Below are 14,710 nucleotides of genomic sequence, written 5' to 3'. Positions count from 1 at the left end.
GAATAATATATTGTTGAATGGCTAGATTTTTTATCTCAAATTAGACGGTGATCGTGAGTCGAACGACATCTTCGGCGTTAGTCCGAGTTCGACAGCCGTGGGAATAGAAATATTATTTTCAAAGTTTTTGAGATTTGTAAGCGTGGAGTACGGTAATGAAATTAGTTGAAGCGAAGATGAGTTTGATTTTTCGTTATCGAATGACAAAATTACTTTTATCCGTAAAGAAATTAACGATAGAGAAAGCAGTGATGAACACAGAGATGAAATAAGAGGTATAAGAGGGGGAAAAATAAGAATAATGGATAGCGAATGCGAAAGCAATCAAGTGAAGATATCGCGGAAGACACGGAAAATTCCAAATGGATAACACGCATAGAATCGGAAAATATATCGCGAAGAATACGATTTGTACCCGGTGAAAAATTTGTAGGACCGCAATATATCTTCGAATATAAATGAACCATTAGATTTTTTTAAACTATTTTTTACCGATGAACTTATTAATGAAATAGCGCGCGAAACAAATAATTATGCGATAAAAAAGTTAGAAGAAAAAATACTGTTGCTCTACTTGCCCCGACAAACCGAGGATGCATCTCGATAATTGCTTCATAAAATACCACACAAAACAACGATATAGATTTTAATATTCGATAAATTTCGTTTCTTTATATGTAAAGATACATAAAATATTAAAATACAAAAATTTTATGCGTTAATTTGTGTGTGAAATCATTATAAATTAGCTGTAAGAAATTCCACCGAACGCATCGAGCGCATGGGTTCGAGTCTGGAGTTGGATGAGCGAAACAGGCTTGGAGTGCAAAGGGTTAAAGTTAAAAAAGTAACTTTCTTCGAGATTTGTAACATTTCCTTCCAACGTGTGTTGAATTAATAAATTATTTCTCGTGGATTCACAAAAAAAAAGAAAAAAAAAAAAAAGGAAGGTATAATTTTAGAAATTGGTGGAAAAAGTGCGAAAAACGCCGATACTTCACATGTTCTGCGGCGAAGTGGACGGTAGCAAGCCCGAGTTGCAGAACGTCACCCTGTTCTACTTCATGAGGACGACCCACGACGCTGTACCGAATTTCGATTCTTACGCGGAATGCGACGAGCAAATAACGCAGTACCTGATAGTCGGATCCCTTAATGGAAAGTTCTTGATTTCGATGCACAGAATGGTCACCCAGGTATTATTATCTCTTTGAAAAAATTTTTTTTCCTCTCTCTCTTTCCCAAAATAACATAAAAATCGAGGGGGGTGAAAAGAAAAATTTCTTTACCTTCAGCTGTTCAGACCGTTGATCCATTCTCAATTCAGAGGGTCGGAACTCGTGGACATATACGAGGAGAAGGAAGACGATGAAGAAGCGAGTTTCACGGACATAGTGGCTGCACGAGTGAGTATAACAACGATCGATCCTTTTTTCCGATCGTTTTTTCCGATCGTTTTTTCGAAAAAAAAAAAAAAATGAGAATAAATGATAAATCGTAATTCGTAATTTTCGTATCGCACACAGAGTGCACAATTCAGGAAGCCGTCGGAATTTCGAAGGATGTCGATAGCGTTGGCGAGAATAGCCGAAGTGGAGGAGGAAGAAGAGGAGGAGGAGTTCGTTTTTCGTCGTTCAACGGTGGTGAAGCGGAGGATACCCAAGTATGACGTGACTTTCGAAGAGGAGGAGAAGGAAGTGAAGGTGTCGCATATGAAGGAGCTACGTATATCGTTGCATCAGAATAAGAACGACTTTTTGGCGTTTTTGGATAAATTGACGGCTAGCGTGGAATGGTTGGTTGAGATCGATATACGGTGTTAATCCTTTAACCGCGCTTAATTTTAAAATATCTTACCAAGATCGAATCTAATAACATATCTCTTGGAATATATGTCTATACGTTCGTCGCCACGGATCGATATTCGAACTATTTATCGACCGAGTTGTAAGTTGTTCGTCAAAATATTTAGAAAAGTATTCTTACACGAAAATTAACGTTTATAAACAACAATCGCAATTAAAGGGTTGAATAAGAAAAAACTTGGAAGGAATATTGAATATTTATAATATTTGAATGGCCGTAGGACGTTGGAGCACATCGAAGGCGATATATTGCTCACGATGCCCAATATACCGGAACTCGACGATCCCAATGTTACCGACGAAATGTTGCAAAAGAACAAAGAAATCATCGAGCAAATGGAGAACGTGATTATGATGTGGGGCGTGCACATAGAAAAGGTAAGGTGAACGATACGATCTTTTCTTTTCCCCCTCCCCTCCCTTTTTTCCTTTCTTTTTCACGCTGACGAAGAAAAATGGAAAATTAAAAGGAAGAATTAAAAATCGTTGATAACGTAACGATAACGCAGGTGGTGGAAACGTTTCAAATGAAAGTGCCGGAAAGTAAAGGGCCAATAGCCGAGTGCGAGTATTGGAAGGATCGGGAGATAGGATTGTTAATGTTGGTGGAACAATTGAAAACGCCAATAGCGAAAAGGATTTTGAACGTGTTGAATAACATCCAGTCGACGATCGCGTCCAACTTTCAATTTTTCTATTCGGACCTGTGGAAAACTTACACCGAAGCAAGGGACAACAATCGATTCTTGTCCACCATTATGAGACATTTCAAGGTAAGAGGTAATCGCACTTTGTCACGGATTCAATGGACGGGGAGAATTAAAATATTAAGGTGTCCCATAAGTTTCTTTCTATTTTTTTTTTTTTTTTTTTTTTTTTTTNTTTTTTTTTTTTTTTTTTTTTTTTTTTTAATACAAAATGGAAGAAAGTGATAGAGCAAAACAATTCATATATTACGCGATAATCAACAAAGAAGCCTCGTTATTTCCTTTTTCCAAAATTGTTGGGATTTATTAGGGAGTCCCATAAGTTTCTTCCTTTTCTTTTTTTTTTTTTTTTTTTGATACAAAATGGAAGAAGACGATAAAACGATTCATATATTACGCGATAATCAAAAAGGAAGCCTCGTTATTTCCTTTTTCCAAAATTGTTAGGATTTATTAGGGAGTTCCATAATTTTTTTTTCTTTTCTTTTTTTTTTTTTTTTTTTTTGATATGAAATCAATACACGATATTTGTTGTTTAAAGTTGATTTATCGCGTTATATAAGTTATATCTCATAAATTTCTTTCTTTCCTTTTTTTTTGTTTTTTTTTTGATACGAAATCAATACACGATATTTGTCGTTTAAAGTTGATTTATCGCGTTATATATGAACTGTTTTATTCTATCATTTTCTTCCATCTCTCAGAGAGCTTCGTTATTCCCTTTTTCCAAAATTATTGGAGTTTACTTTCAAAATATTCCTCGAGGCGCATTTTTATTTTGCTTATGGATTCATGGAACGATTCATCGTGAAAAAAATTTTTAACGACAGGAACGAGTAATAATCGGATAGAGCAAGATCCGGGAAGGACGCGTTAGCCAAATGCAACTTGAGGTTTTGCATCGTCGGTTCGCCATTTCTGGCCAATTTTCCCGCTATGGCGGCTTTCGATTTATCAATTTGATCGCAATATTTCGCAAAATTGATGGTTTCATCTTGAAAAAGGAACTCATTAGAAGTAGATTACATCTTTCCAGTCCCACCAAACAAACGAAAGAATCTTATTCGAATGAAGTTCAGACTTCGAAAGTCTATTGTACTTAAATCAAGCGCGTTTTCGATGCACATTTGAATGAACAAAATCCAAACTTCTTTAAGAAAGAAAATCTCTTTCGCGTCGCTGGAGAAGCAAATCGCACACGAGTTGGTCTCCAATACCTGTGGAACTTAAACTTCACATCGATCCACATATCTCATCCTGATTATGTACCGTTATCTTGGAAACGTGAATTCACACGGATTTTTAGCGATTTTTGGCTTTCATAAGATTCGTAATATTCGTCTTTGGTGGGCTGCGGTCTTCGAGTCTTTCGAGTCAAAATTTTAATTTACTTTAATTCTTTTAATTGCGAATGAACGTAATATTCGTAGCATTTGCACTATCAACTTTTTAAAATTGCAATTTTGAAACATGACATGTCGCAAATGTTTTCTTCTCAAGAAAAGGTGTAGAAAAAGGTTTTAACACATTGACTGCCGCGCATGTTTCTAACAAATATCTTTTTGAGACACGTCACTGTGTCAAGCGTTACTCTGCTAGGTAAAGAATAATCATTCGTTTCCATCGTTACGTTGCTGAAATCCTCGCTTATTATCTTGCCACTCTACGGGAACAGTTCGAATGTTTGCCGAGCAACGAGTGGTGTAACCATTGAAATTTCTCCCCCAATTCGTTCCAACTTTCAACAAAGGAAAAGGTTAAGAAGAGTTATGATCTTAGAGAAAGATTTATTATGTCATACAACAAACAACAACTTTTTGTCAAACAAATTGTCCAGAACTAATCTCACCTTTGTATAGAATGCTTTAAACTTTTACATTCTAAATAATTCTTTTAATAAATTATTAAAATCGAAAATGATAAACGACTTTGGATATTGCACAAATGCTAACTAAACTGATGTTATATGTTCCAAGGACCACTTACTAATAAGGATTAATATATTAACTGTAATTATTAACTATAATCATTCCAACTATTTTGATGATGTACACTGTCGTCCTCGAATTCTATCTAAGCCGACTTTGGATATTGCACAACTGCTAATTAAACTGATGTTAGATATTTGAAGAACCACCCACTAATAAGGATATTGCACAAATGCTAACTAAACTGATGCTCGAAGGACACCTATTAATAAGAACTAATATATTAACTGTAATTATTAACTATAATCATTCCAACTATTTTGATGATATACACTGTCGTCCTCTAATTTTATCTAAGCCGACTTTGGATATTGCACAAATGCTAACTAAACTGATGCTCGAAGGATCACGTAAGAACTACTAATAAGAACTAATATATTAATTAATTACTATAACTGTTAACTGTAATCATTCCAACTATATTTCAATGATGATGTACACTGTCGTCCTTGAATTCTATCTAAGCCGACTTTGGATTTTGCACAAATGCTAATTAAATTGATATTAAATATTCGAAGGACCATCTACTAATAAAGACTAATATATTAACTATAATTACTACAACTATTAACTGTAATCATTCCAACTATATTTTGATGATGTACACTGATGTACACTCGAATTCTATTTAAACTGACTTTGGATATTGCACAAATGCTAACTAAACCGATATTAGATGCTCGAAGGACCATTTACTAATAAGAATTAATATATTAACTGTAATTATTAACTACAACTATTAACTGTAATCATTCCAACTATATTTTGATGATATATACTGTCGTCCTCAAATTCTATTTAAGCCCAATGCTAACTAAACTGATGGTAAATGTTCAAAGGATCACCTATTAATAAAGACTAATATATTAACTGTAATTATTAACTACAACTATTAACTGTAATCATTCCAACTATATTTTGATAATGTATACTGTCGTCCTTCTATCTAAACACAATGCTAACTAAACTGATAGTAAATGCTTGAAGGCCCACCCACTAATAAGGACTAATATATTAACTGTAATTATTAACTACAACTATTAACTGTAATCATTCCAACTATATTTTGATGATGTATACTGTCGTCCTCAAATTCTATTTAAGCCCACTGCTAACTAAACTGATGGTAAATGTTCAAAGGATCACCTATTAATAAAGACTAATATATTAACTGTAATTATTAACTACAACTATTAACTGTAATCATTCCAATTGTATTTTGATGATGTACACTGATGTACACTCGAATTCTATCTAAACTGACTTTGGATATTGCACAAATGCTAAGTAAACCAATATTAAATGCTCGAAAGACCATTTACTAATAAGGACTAATATATTAACTGTAATTATTAACTACAACTATTAACTGTAATCATTCCAGCTATATTTTGATAATGTATACTGGCGTCCTTCTATCTAAACACAATGCTAACTAAACTGATAGTAAATGCTTGAAGGCTCACCCACTAATAAGGACTAATATATTAACTGTAATTATTAACTACAACTATTAACTGTAATCATTCCAACTATATTTTGATGATGTATACTGTCGTCCTCGAATTCTATCTACACACAATGCTAACTAAACTGATGATAGATGCTCAAAGGACCATTTACTAATAAGAATTAATATATTAACTGTAATTATTAACTACAACTATTAACTGTAATCATTCCAACTGTATTTCGATGATGTACACTGATGTACACTCGAATTCTATTTAAACTGACTTTGGATATTGCACAAATGCTAACTAAACCAATATTAAATGCTCGAAAGACCACCCACTACTAAAGACTAATATATTAACTGTAATTATTAACTATAATTATTAAATGTAATCATTCCAACTGTATTTTGATGATGTATACTGTTGTCCTCGAATTCTATCTAAACACAATGCTAACTAAACTGATGGTAGATGCTCAAAGAACCATCTATTAATAAGGATTAATATATTAACTGTAATTATTAACTACAATTATTAATCATTCCAACTATGTTTTGATGTACACTGTGTCGTTCTCAAATTCTATTTATTTCTAGTCTCCATTTCTACATCAACTCAATCGCAACACAGTCACGAGTCTTGGGTTTTCCTCCAATCCTTGTTTTTCATGAAAAATGGACGCAGAGAGGGGATCAATGGTTCGCGATCCCTTTCGCAATGATCTATCGCATTGCATGCTAATGCGAAGTGGCCTATGCTGTGTGCGTCTTTGTTTTAAATTAGAGATCTGGAAAAAGGAAAACTATGCCTGCTCATAAATTATTGTCAGGCCATTGACGGTACTCGAACCGTTGAATAAAATAAAAGCCAGGTTACCCGACCGCTTCACGAGTCCCCTATTCTTAACCATTTTTGCATTGCTTTTATTCGATAGTTTTATTACATCCTGTGGAATATCTTTTCAAATATCTTTTGGAAGATTCTTAAGTAAATCATAGTCAAATAATAAGCGTCACTCGAATACGGTGTTAAGAAAGACCTCTGTCATTTACCAATGAAAGGTAAATTAAAGAAGCTTTGGGACAAGTGATTTCATTTAAAAATAGCCAGTCGAAGCCAGTCATTGGCTAAAGAAACTTATGGAGGAAACATCTTAACACTAGATTTATGGACATACACCTTTTTTTTTATTGAAATCTATCGTCTTTTCGATTTTATATCAAAATGCAATTTTTTGTAAATTATTTATTTAAATATAGATTTTTATTTATCTTGTCTTCAATACATTTTTTATTATTTTTTTATTGTAAACTTTGTCTTGAAAAACTATTTTTTGCATACATACTCAGATTTAATGCAAATAAATAGTTAGACTCTAGACAATGGATCGAAGCTAGTATTTTGTTCGTCGTCACTGCCCAACTTCTTCAGCCAATTGAAAGAGAAAATTCTTTCGAGTTTTGTTTACTCCAGTGATCTCTTTGTAATAATAATCCTTAATTTTGTAAATCCTTAAATTTGTAAAAATAATTAGAAATAATGATTGGCAGGCATCGATGGCTATCAAATCTGAAAAAATTATAAAACACGTGAAGGGGATCCTGGTTTCGCGCTATTTTCTTCGTCTTTTCAGCTTCTTTTATTTCACTTTCGCTTTCAGTATCTGAAGTAATACGCATTCTTTTTCTTTCACGGTATATATATTGCGATAATTTTCATTCTGTCGTCAGAATCTTCAATTTATATTGTCAAATTCTTCCTCGCTTTCGCTTGATTCGTTCATATCAGAATTCGATCCAGATTGGTCTTCATTTATTGCTGATTATTCTTTTTATCAATTCCATATCTCTTGAAGACTTGCCCACAATACCCTTAGCTAAATAGGCAAAATATATATATTTTTGGACAGGTTTTGAAAATATCTTGAAAAATTCAAATCTTCACTTCTGAAAATAAATTTTTGCTAAGCTTCCAAATAGCACATATTTTTTTTTTTTTTTTAGAAATTATCTGTTTTATAAAATAATAAGACAAATTTACTTACAAAAATCTTTTTCAAGATTGGAAAATTCTCTTGAAAGGATTATTTGTTATCACATCACAATCGTAAAAACAACTTGTTCGATCGTGTATTTATCGTTAAACAATCGTAATTTTCTTGGTGTTGTTTCATTCTTATTCATTGTTATTTCATTTTTCTTATTTCCCAATAATCGATTAATTTATATATTTTTATATTATATATTTTTATAATTATATATATATTATATATATTTATAAATTAATTTATAAGTATATAAATATACTATATAAATATATTTATATAAACTATATAAATTATTTTATATAAATTATACTATATAAATTAATTTTTTCGTAAAAATAATATACACAACATTTGGAAATGATAAAATATAAACGTTCCAGGAAAAAAATAATATAACATAATAATATAATAGAATAAAAATACAGAATAAATATAATAGAATATAGAATATAGAATATAGAATAAATATAATAGAAAAAAAATATTTGTCGCGTTACATTATCATCAAAAACCAATGTATAACGTCTAAAGAATAATACTTGAATAATTTCAAAATTTTCATCAATTTTTTATATTTAAAATCGAAAACCCAAAATAGAACGAAGCCTGCGCGTTCACATAAAAATAGCCAATCGTTCCCAACTTAGAAAAGAAGCTTACGGGAACTGATTACATTTCTCTTCCATGAAAAACGAAAATAATATACAATTTTATTATAATATTATAAATTAAAACTAAATATATTATTATATATAAATATTATTATAATATAAATTAAAAATAACATAAATAACATGTAATAAAATAATATAAATAAAATTAAAATAAACTATAACAAACGAAACGAATGCAATAACAAATAGTTGATGACGGAGTCGAGCTGCTTCAATTCGATCATGCAGTCCATCCCCCCCCTGATGGAAGGGATAAGAATGATCTGGGTCTTGTCCCCGTACTACTCGGTCGAGGAGAGGATGGTCGGTTTGATGGAGAGGATCTCGTGGCAATTATCCCAAACCGTGATCAAAAACTTGTCCATAAACATGCTGTTCAGGTAAATTATTCTCTCCTTTCTCTCTCTCTCTCTCTCCTGTCCGAAACGAGAAAAAAAAAAAAACAAGAAAATGGACTATATATATATATATATATATATATAGAGAGAGAGAGAGAATATATATAGAATATATATATAGAATGATATATAGAAATATATATATAGAATGATATATAGATATATGATATATAGAAATATATATAGAATGATATATATATATATCATTCTATACACGTAACATCATCATTCAGATACCCGTTGGAGAAGATTTTGGAGAAAACGGAGACGGCTTGCACGATGCTGAGGAGTTGGAAGCAAGCTTACCTGAAGAGCCGCGAGGACATCGAGATCTCGGGGAAGGGGAAGCGGTGGGAGTTCGATCAGAAACGATTGTTCCAGGGGACCGAGTACATAGCCTCGGTTTGCGACGGTTTGAACCAGATAGCCAACGTCCTCCAAGACTTCCACAATATCTTCGGCCCCTACCTCAAATCGATCATCAGCGATCCAGCCCAAATCGACACGGTGATAAAAAGGGTGGACAGACTGGTGATGCCTATACTGAACGCCGACTACAACATATTCGACGAGTTCAACAAGGAGAACTGGGAGGCGACCCTGTCCCTCTTCTTCGAGGAGGTCTACTTCCTCGAGAACGAGGCGAAATTCTTCCTCGACGAGTGCTTCCACGTGTTGATCAGCGCGGAATCGGCCCTCGAGATGCTGATCAAATTCAAGGACATCAAGACAAGGGCCAGCATCCATCAGCAGTTGATGAAGAAGTTCGACGTCGTGATGCAACAGTTCAGCAAGGAAGTCAGCACCGTCGAGGGTATATTCAACAGAGGTGAGGTAAAGGAAAGAAAGGAGGGTGGGAAGGGAATATCTTGAATGCCGAAGATATTCGATTTGATGAAGATATTCGATTTCAGGGAAGCGAAGCCCCCCGTTGTTGAGGTATCATCCCCCTATGGCTGGCGCCATATACTGGGTGAGACAGTTGTTCCACCGCCTGAGAAAGCCCGTGTTGACGATCCAAAACGTGGCTGAGCTCAAGTACAGCCACCTGAAGATCCTAGCGTTCAACCAGTACTACGACCTCTCCAAACAATTGAAGTCGTACGAGGAGTTGAAGTTCCAGCAGTGGACGGATAAAGCTCAAATGATCGTGATGAACACTATGAGAAGGAACATCCTGATGATGATGCGATCCGATCCTGACAAAGGTTGCGAAAAGAAAATCATATATCGTATATCATAGGAATTATATCTATATTTATTATATTTATAATTATATCTGTATTTTCATAGGAATTATATCTATATTTATATTCAATTGGTCGTATAGGAAATATATTTAATATTAATCGTTCAGGTTTACTGCCCTTCCCTATTACCGAAAAACCGGTGACGAGGAATATCCAATCGGCGAATCCGAAACCGAGGAGCAAGGAGTTCCTTTCACCCGGCTCCACCCCCCAGGAATCGGTTCAAAACCGAGGCGACTACGAGATGTCGAAGCCGAGCATCGGTGAAAATTGAGAATTTCTCTTTTGAAAGATCGTCGAGACGAGTGGTGTATAATTATTTATTTTCTTTCTTTTTTTTTTTTTTATTTTTTTTCTCTCTCTCTTCTTTTGTTGCGAACAAAGATACCGGTAGCTCTGGGATCACGAGGATAAGGGATACGAAAACGGACGGGCAGAGGGGGGGAGGGGGAGGGGGAGGGGGGTTTTCGAGCCACAGGGATCAAAAGTCGATCACCTCGTCGGAGAAGGGAGGGGCAGGGCATCATCAGATGGTGAAGATCACTTGGACGGAATTTATGAGCGGGTCGATTCTCATCGAGTGTCAGCTCCGTTTCCAAGTGAACTTTGATTGGAATTTGTTCGAGATAATTCACGAGGTACGGCGTTTGTTCTGTCGTCGCCTCGTTCGATTATCGGATAATCGTTAGCTGTTACTTTTTAACCGGCAGGCAGAATTGATGGAGCAACTGGGCTTCGAGCTGTCACCCATAGTGAAAGATGCCAGTATACAGAAAAATCGGTTGAGACACGACCTCGAAGTAATGCAAAAGTTGATCGATCAGTACAACTCGATGCTCGAGAAAATGGATAAAGCGGACGTACGGATCGAACATACGCGTTTATTTTTTATTTTTTATTGTTCATTGCTGAAAAGAAGAAGTCTCGTTTCTGTTTTATATCCGTTTATCCGTGGGGGGGATTAGAATTCGGGGAGTTATTCTATATTCAAATTTTTGTATTTCTCCATGATATAATTTGTAAATGTAATTTCGTATTCGAGTAGAATTATATTGTAGATTAGATTAGGTAGATTTTTTGGAAAATATTTCAGCTTGGATAATTATTTTTAATTTAGTAAATGAAAGTAATTTTCACGATTTTGAAATATTTAAATTATTTTAGCACTTTTATTATACTATATAGTGTCAACAATGAAGTGGAGATAGGTAATCTTAGCAAAGGATCTTTTTTGCCTCTTTGCAGAAACATTAACTCAAAAAAGTAATTAGAAATTTTTAACCAAGTTACTTTAAAAGTTACTTATTAAAAAATATATATTATTAAAATATATATATAAAATAGTTACTTATTAAAATACTTATTAAAATATTTTGAATAACAGTAGAATTATACTATACATTAGATTAGGTAGATTTTTTGGAAAATATTTCAGCTTGGATAATTATTTTTAATTTATTAAATGAAAGTAATTTTTACTATTTTGAATTTAATTTACTATTATATAATTTACTATTTAAATTATTTTAGCACTTTTATTATACTATATAGTGTCAACAATGAAGTGGAGATAGGTAATCTTAGCAAAGGATCTTTCTTGCCTCTTTGCAGAAACATTAACTCAAAAAAGTAACTAGAAATTTTTAACCAAGTTACTTTAAAAGTTACTTATTAAAAAATATATATTATTAAAATATATATACAAAATAGTTACTTATTAAAATATTTTGAATAACATTTATTAATTGTTGTTGATTATAGTTGATTCGCTTATAATCTCAGCCATTATTTACAATTATTATTATGCAAACGATAAATTATCCAAATAACTTTATTCGTAACTTCAACTATTTTATTTTAACGTGTCGATGTGATGTAAAAATTTTGGTATTTCTCCATGATATGATTTGTAAATGTAATTTCGTATTCGAGAATTATATTATAGATTAGAATTATATTATAGATTAGATTAGGTAGATTTTTTGGAAAATATTTCAGCTTGGATAATTATTTTTAATTTAGTAAATGAAAGTAATTTTCACGATTTTGAAATATTTAAATTATAGCATTTTTATTACTATGTAGTGTCAACAATGAAGATAGATAATTTTAGTAAAGAACCTCTCTTGCTCTTGTACAGAGGCATTAACTCAAAAAACTAACTAGTTAGAAATTTTTAACCAATTTACTTTAAGTAACTTATTAAGTTACTTATTAAAATGTTTGAATAACACTTATTGGTAGCTATTGTAGTTAATTTATAAATATAATTTCGTATTCGAGTAAGCTAGAATTATTACTAGAGATAGAAAATATTTCAGCTTGGATAATTATCCTTAACTTTGATGAAAATAATTAATTAAATGAAAATAATTTTTACGGTTTTGAAATATTTAAATTATAGCACTTTTATTACTATGTAGTGTCAACAATGAAGATAGATAATTTTAGCAAAGAACCTCTCTTGCCCTTGTACAGAGACATTAACTCAAAAAAGTAACTAGTTAGAAATTTTTAACCAAGTTACTTTAAGTAGTTACTTATTAAAATGTTTGAGTAACAGTGAATAACATTTATTCGTAGCTATTATAGTTGATTCACTTGAGTATAACCTCAGCATTATTTGCAATTATTATTATGGGAATGATAAACTATCCAAATAACTTTATTCATAATTTTAACTATTTTATTCTAACGTGTCCACGTGATGTAAAAATTTTGGTATTTCTCATAATATGCATTGATTTATAAATAAAAGAGGTAATCTTAGCAAAGAACTTCTTGCCTCTGTGCAGAGGTATTAATTCAAAAAAGAACTTAGAAATTTTGAATAAAATTACTAGTGGTATCAACAAAGTAATAAATGTCTGAAGAGATAGGTGAAGATATATGATCCCAACATAGGACGTGTCTTTCCTCTATTCAGAAGGAATAACTCAAGAAAGTAAAAATTTTGAATAAAATTACGTATTATAGATAGTTTTGAATAGATTTCAACTTCCAAATTTTAGATTATGATTATCTTTAACTTTGACTAGATGATTATCTTTAACTTCGTAAATAAAAGTAATTTTTACAACTTTAAATATTTAAATTATAGCTCTTCTATTATTAGTAGTATCAACAAAGTAATAAATGTCTGAAGAGATAGGTAGAGATACATGGTCCTAGCAAAGGACGTCTCTTGTCCCTATTCAGAGGGATTAACTCAAGAAAGTAACTATTAGTTATTAGTCATTAAAGTAACTATAAGTTAAAAATTTTGAATAAAATTATATATATATAGATAATTTCAAAAATATTTCATTATCCTTAACATAACTTTACAAATGAAAATAATTTTTACATTTTTGAATATTCAAATTACAACTCTTCTACTATAATAGTATCAACAAGCGTTTGAAGTGGAGATAGATGTTCCTAGCATCTTTTTTGTCCTATGCAGAGGCATTAATTCAAGAAAGTAATTAGTTAAAAATTTTGAATAAATTTAAAAATTTAAAAAATTTTAAAAATTTTGATAGTTTTGAAAATATTTCAACTTCCAAATCTTAGATTTATAATTATCCTTAACGTAACTTTTACAATTTACTTTTACAAAGTAATTTTTACAATTTTAAATATTTAAATTGTAATTCCTTTACTACTATGTAGTATCAACAAAACGTTCGAAGTAAAGATAGATGATCCTAGCATCTCTTTTGTCCTATGCAGAAGCATTAATTTAAAAAAGTAACTAGTTAAAAATAAAATTATATACTATAGATAATTTTAAATATATTTGAACTTCCAAATCTTAGATGATTATCCTTAACGTAACTTTACAAATGAAAGTAATTTTTATGATTTTAAATATTTAAATTATAACTCTTCTACTATTAGTAGTATCAAAATAATAAATATCTGAAGAGATGTATGGTCCTAGCAAAGGACGTGTCTTGTTCCTATTCAGAAGGATTAACTGAAGAAAATAAAAATTTTAAATAAAATTACATACTATAGATAATTTTGAAAGTATTTCAACTTTCAAATCTTAGATAATTATCCTTAACGTAACTTTAAACAAATAAAAGTAATTTTTACGATTTTAAATATTTAAATTAAAACTCTTCTATTATGTAATATCAACAAAACATTTGAAGTGAAGATAGATGATCCTAGCATCTCTTTTGTCCTATGCAGAGGCATTAATTTAAAAAAGTAGTTAAAAATAAAATTACATACTATAGATAATTTTAAAAATATTTCAACTTCCAAATCTTAGATGATTATCCTTAACATAAATGATAATACTTTATAAATGAAAGTAATTTTTATGATTTTA

At 31.6% G+C, this 14,710-nt stretch overlaps 2 protein-coding genes across 2 annotated transcripts in view; both read left to right on the top strand.

Moving 5' to 3' along the window:
* Nucleotides 1-9,415: 9,415 nt before the first annotated feature.
* Nucleotides 9,416-10,660, top strand: LOC122713421 (dynein-1-alpha heavy chain, flagellar inner arm I1 complex-like). The gene is made up of 3 exons (XM_043933853.1): nt 9,416-9,965; nt 10,051-10,344; nt 10,467-10,660. Exons 1-3 carry the CDS (start codon nt 9,416-9,418, stop codon nt 10,658-10,660), a joined length of 1,038 nt encoding a protein of 345 aa, XP_043789788.1.
* A 256-nt stretch (nt 10,661-10,916) lies between these two features.
* Nucleotides 10,917-14,710, top strand: part of LOC122713420 (dynein axonemal heavy chain 10-like) — a 28,307-nt gene continuing 24,513 nt past the window's right edge. The window contains 2 exon segments of the mRNA XM_043933852.1: nt 10,917-11,024; nt 11,097-11,246. Of these exon segments, the coding sequence (XP_043789787.1) occupies nt 10,917-11,024; nt 11,097-11,246 (258 nt within the window).

The sequence above is a fragment of the Apis laboriosa genome, unplaced genomic scaffold, assembly GCF_014066325.1.
Source record: "Apis laboriosa isolate Shangri-la unplaced genomic scaffold, ASM1406632v1 scaffold23_cov150, whole genome shotgun sequence".
NCBI lineage: Eukaryota > Metazoa > Arthropoda > Insecta > Hymenoptera > Apidae > Apis > Apis laboriosa.
The sequence above is the reverse complement of the archived record's forward strand: the minus strand, read 5'-3'. Positions and strand labels throughout refer to the sequence as shown.

Bases quoted from the DNA above. Each gene is read 5' to 3' on its own strand.
- LOC122713421 (XM_043933853.1), top strand. From the start codon at position 9,416: ATGCTGAGGAGTTGGAAGCAAGCTTACCTGAAGAGCCGCGAGGACATC. The intron at 9,966-10,050 runs GTGAGGTAAAGG...ATTCGATTTCAG, and splicing joins CGAGGGTATATTCAACAGAG to GGAAGCGAAGCCCCCCGTTG. The intron at 10,345-10,466 runs GTTGCGAAAAGA...TTGGTCGTATAG, and splicing joins GCGATCCGATCCTGACAAAG to GAAATATATTTAATATTAAT.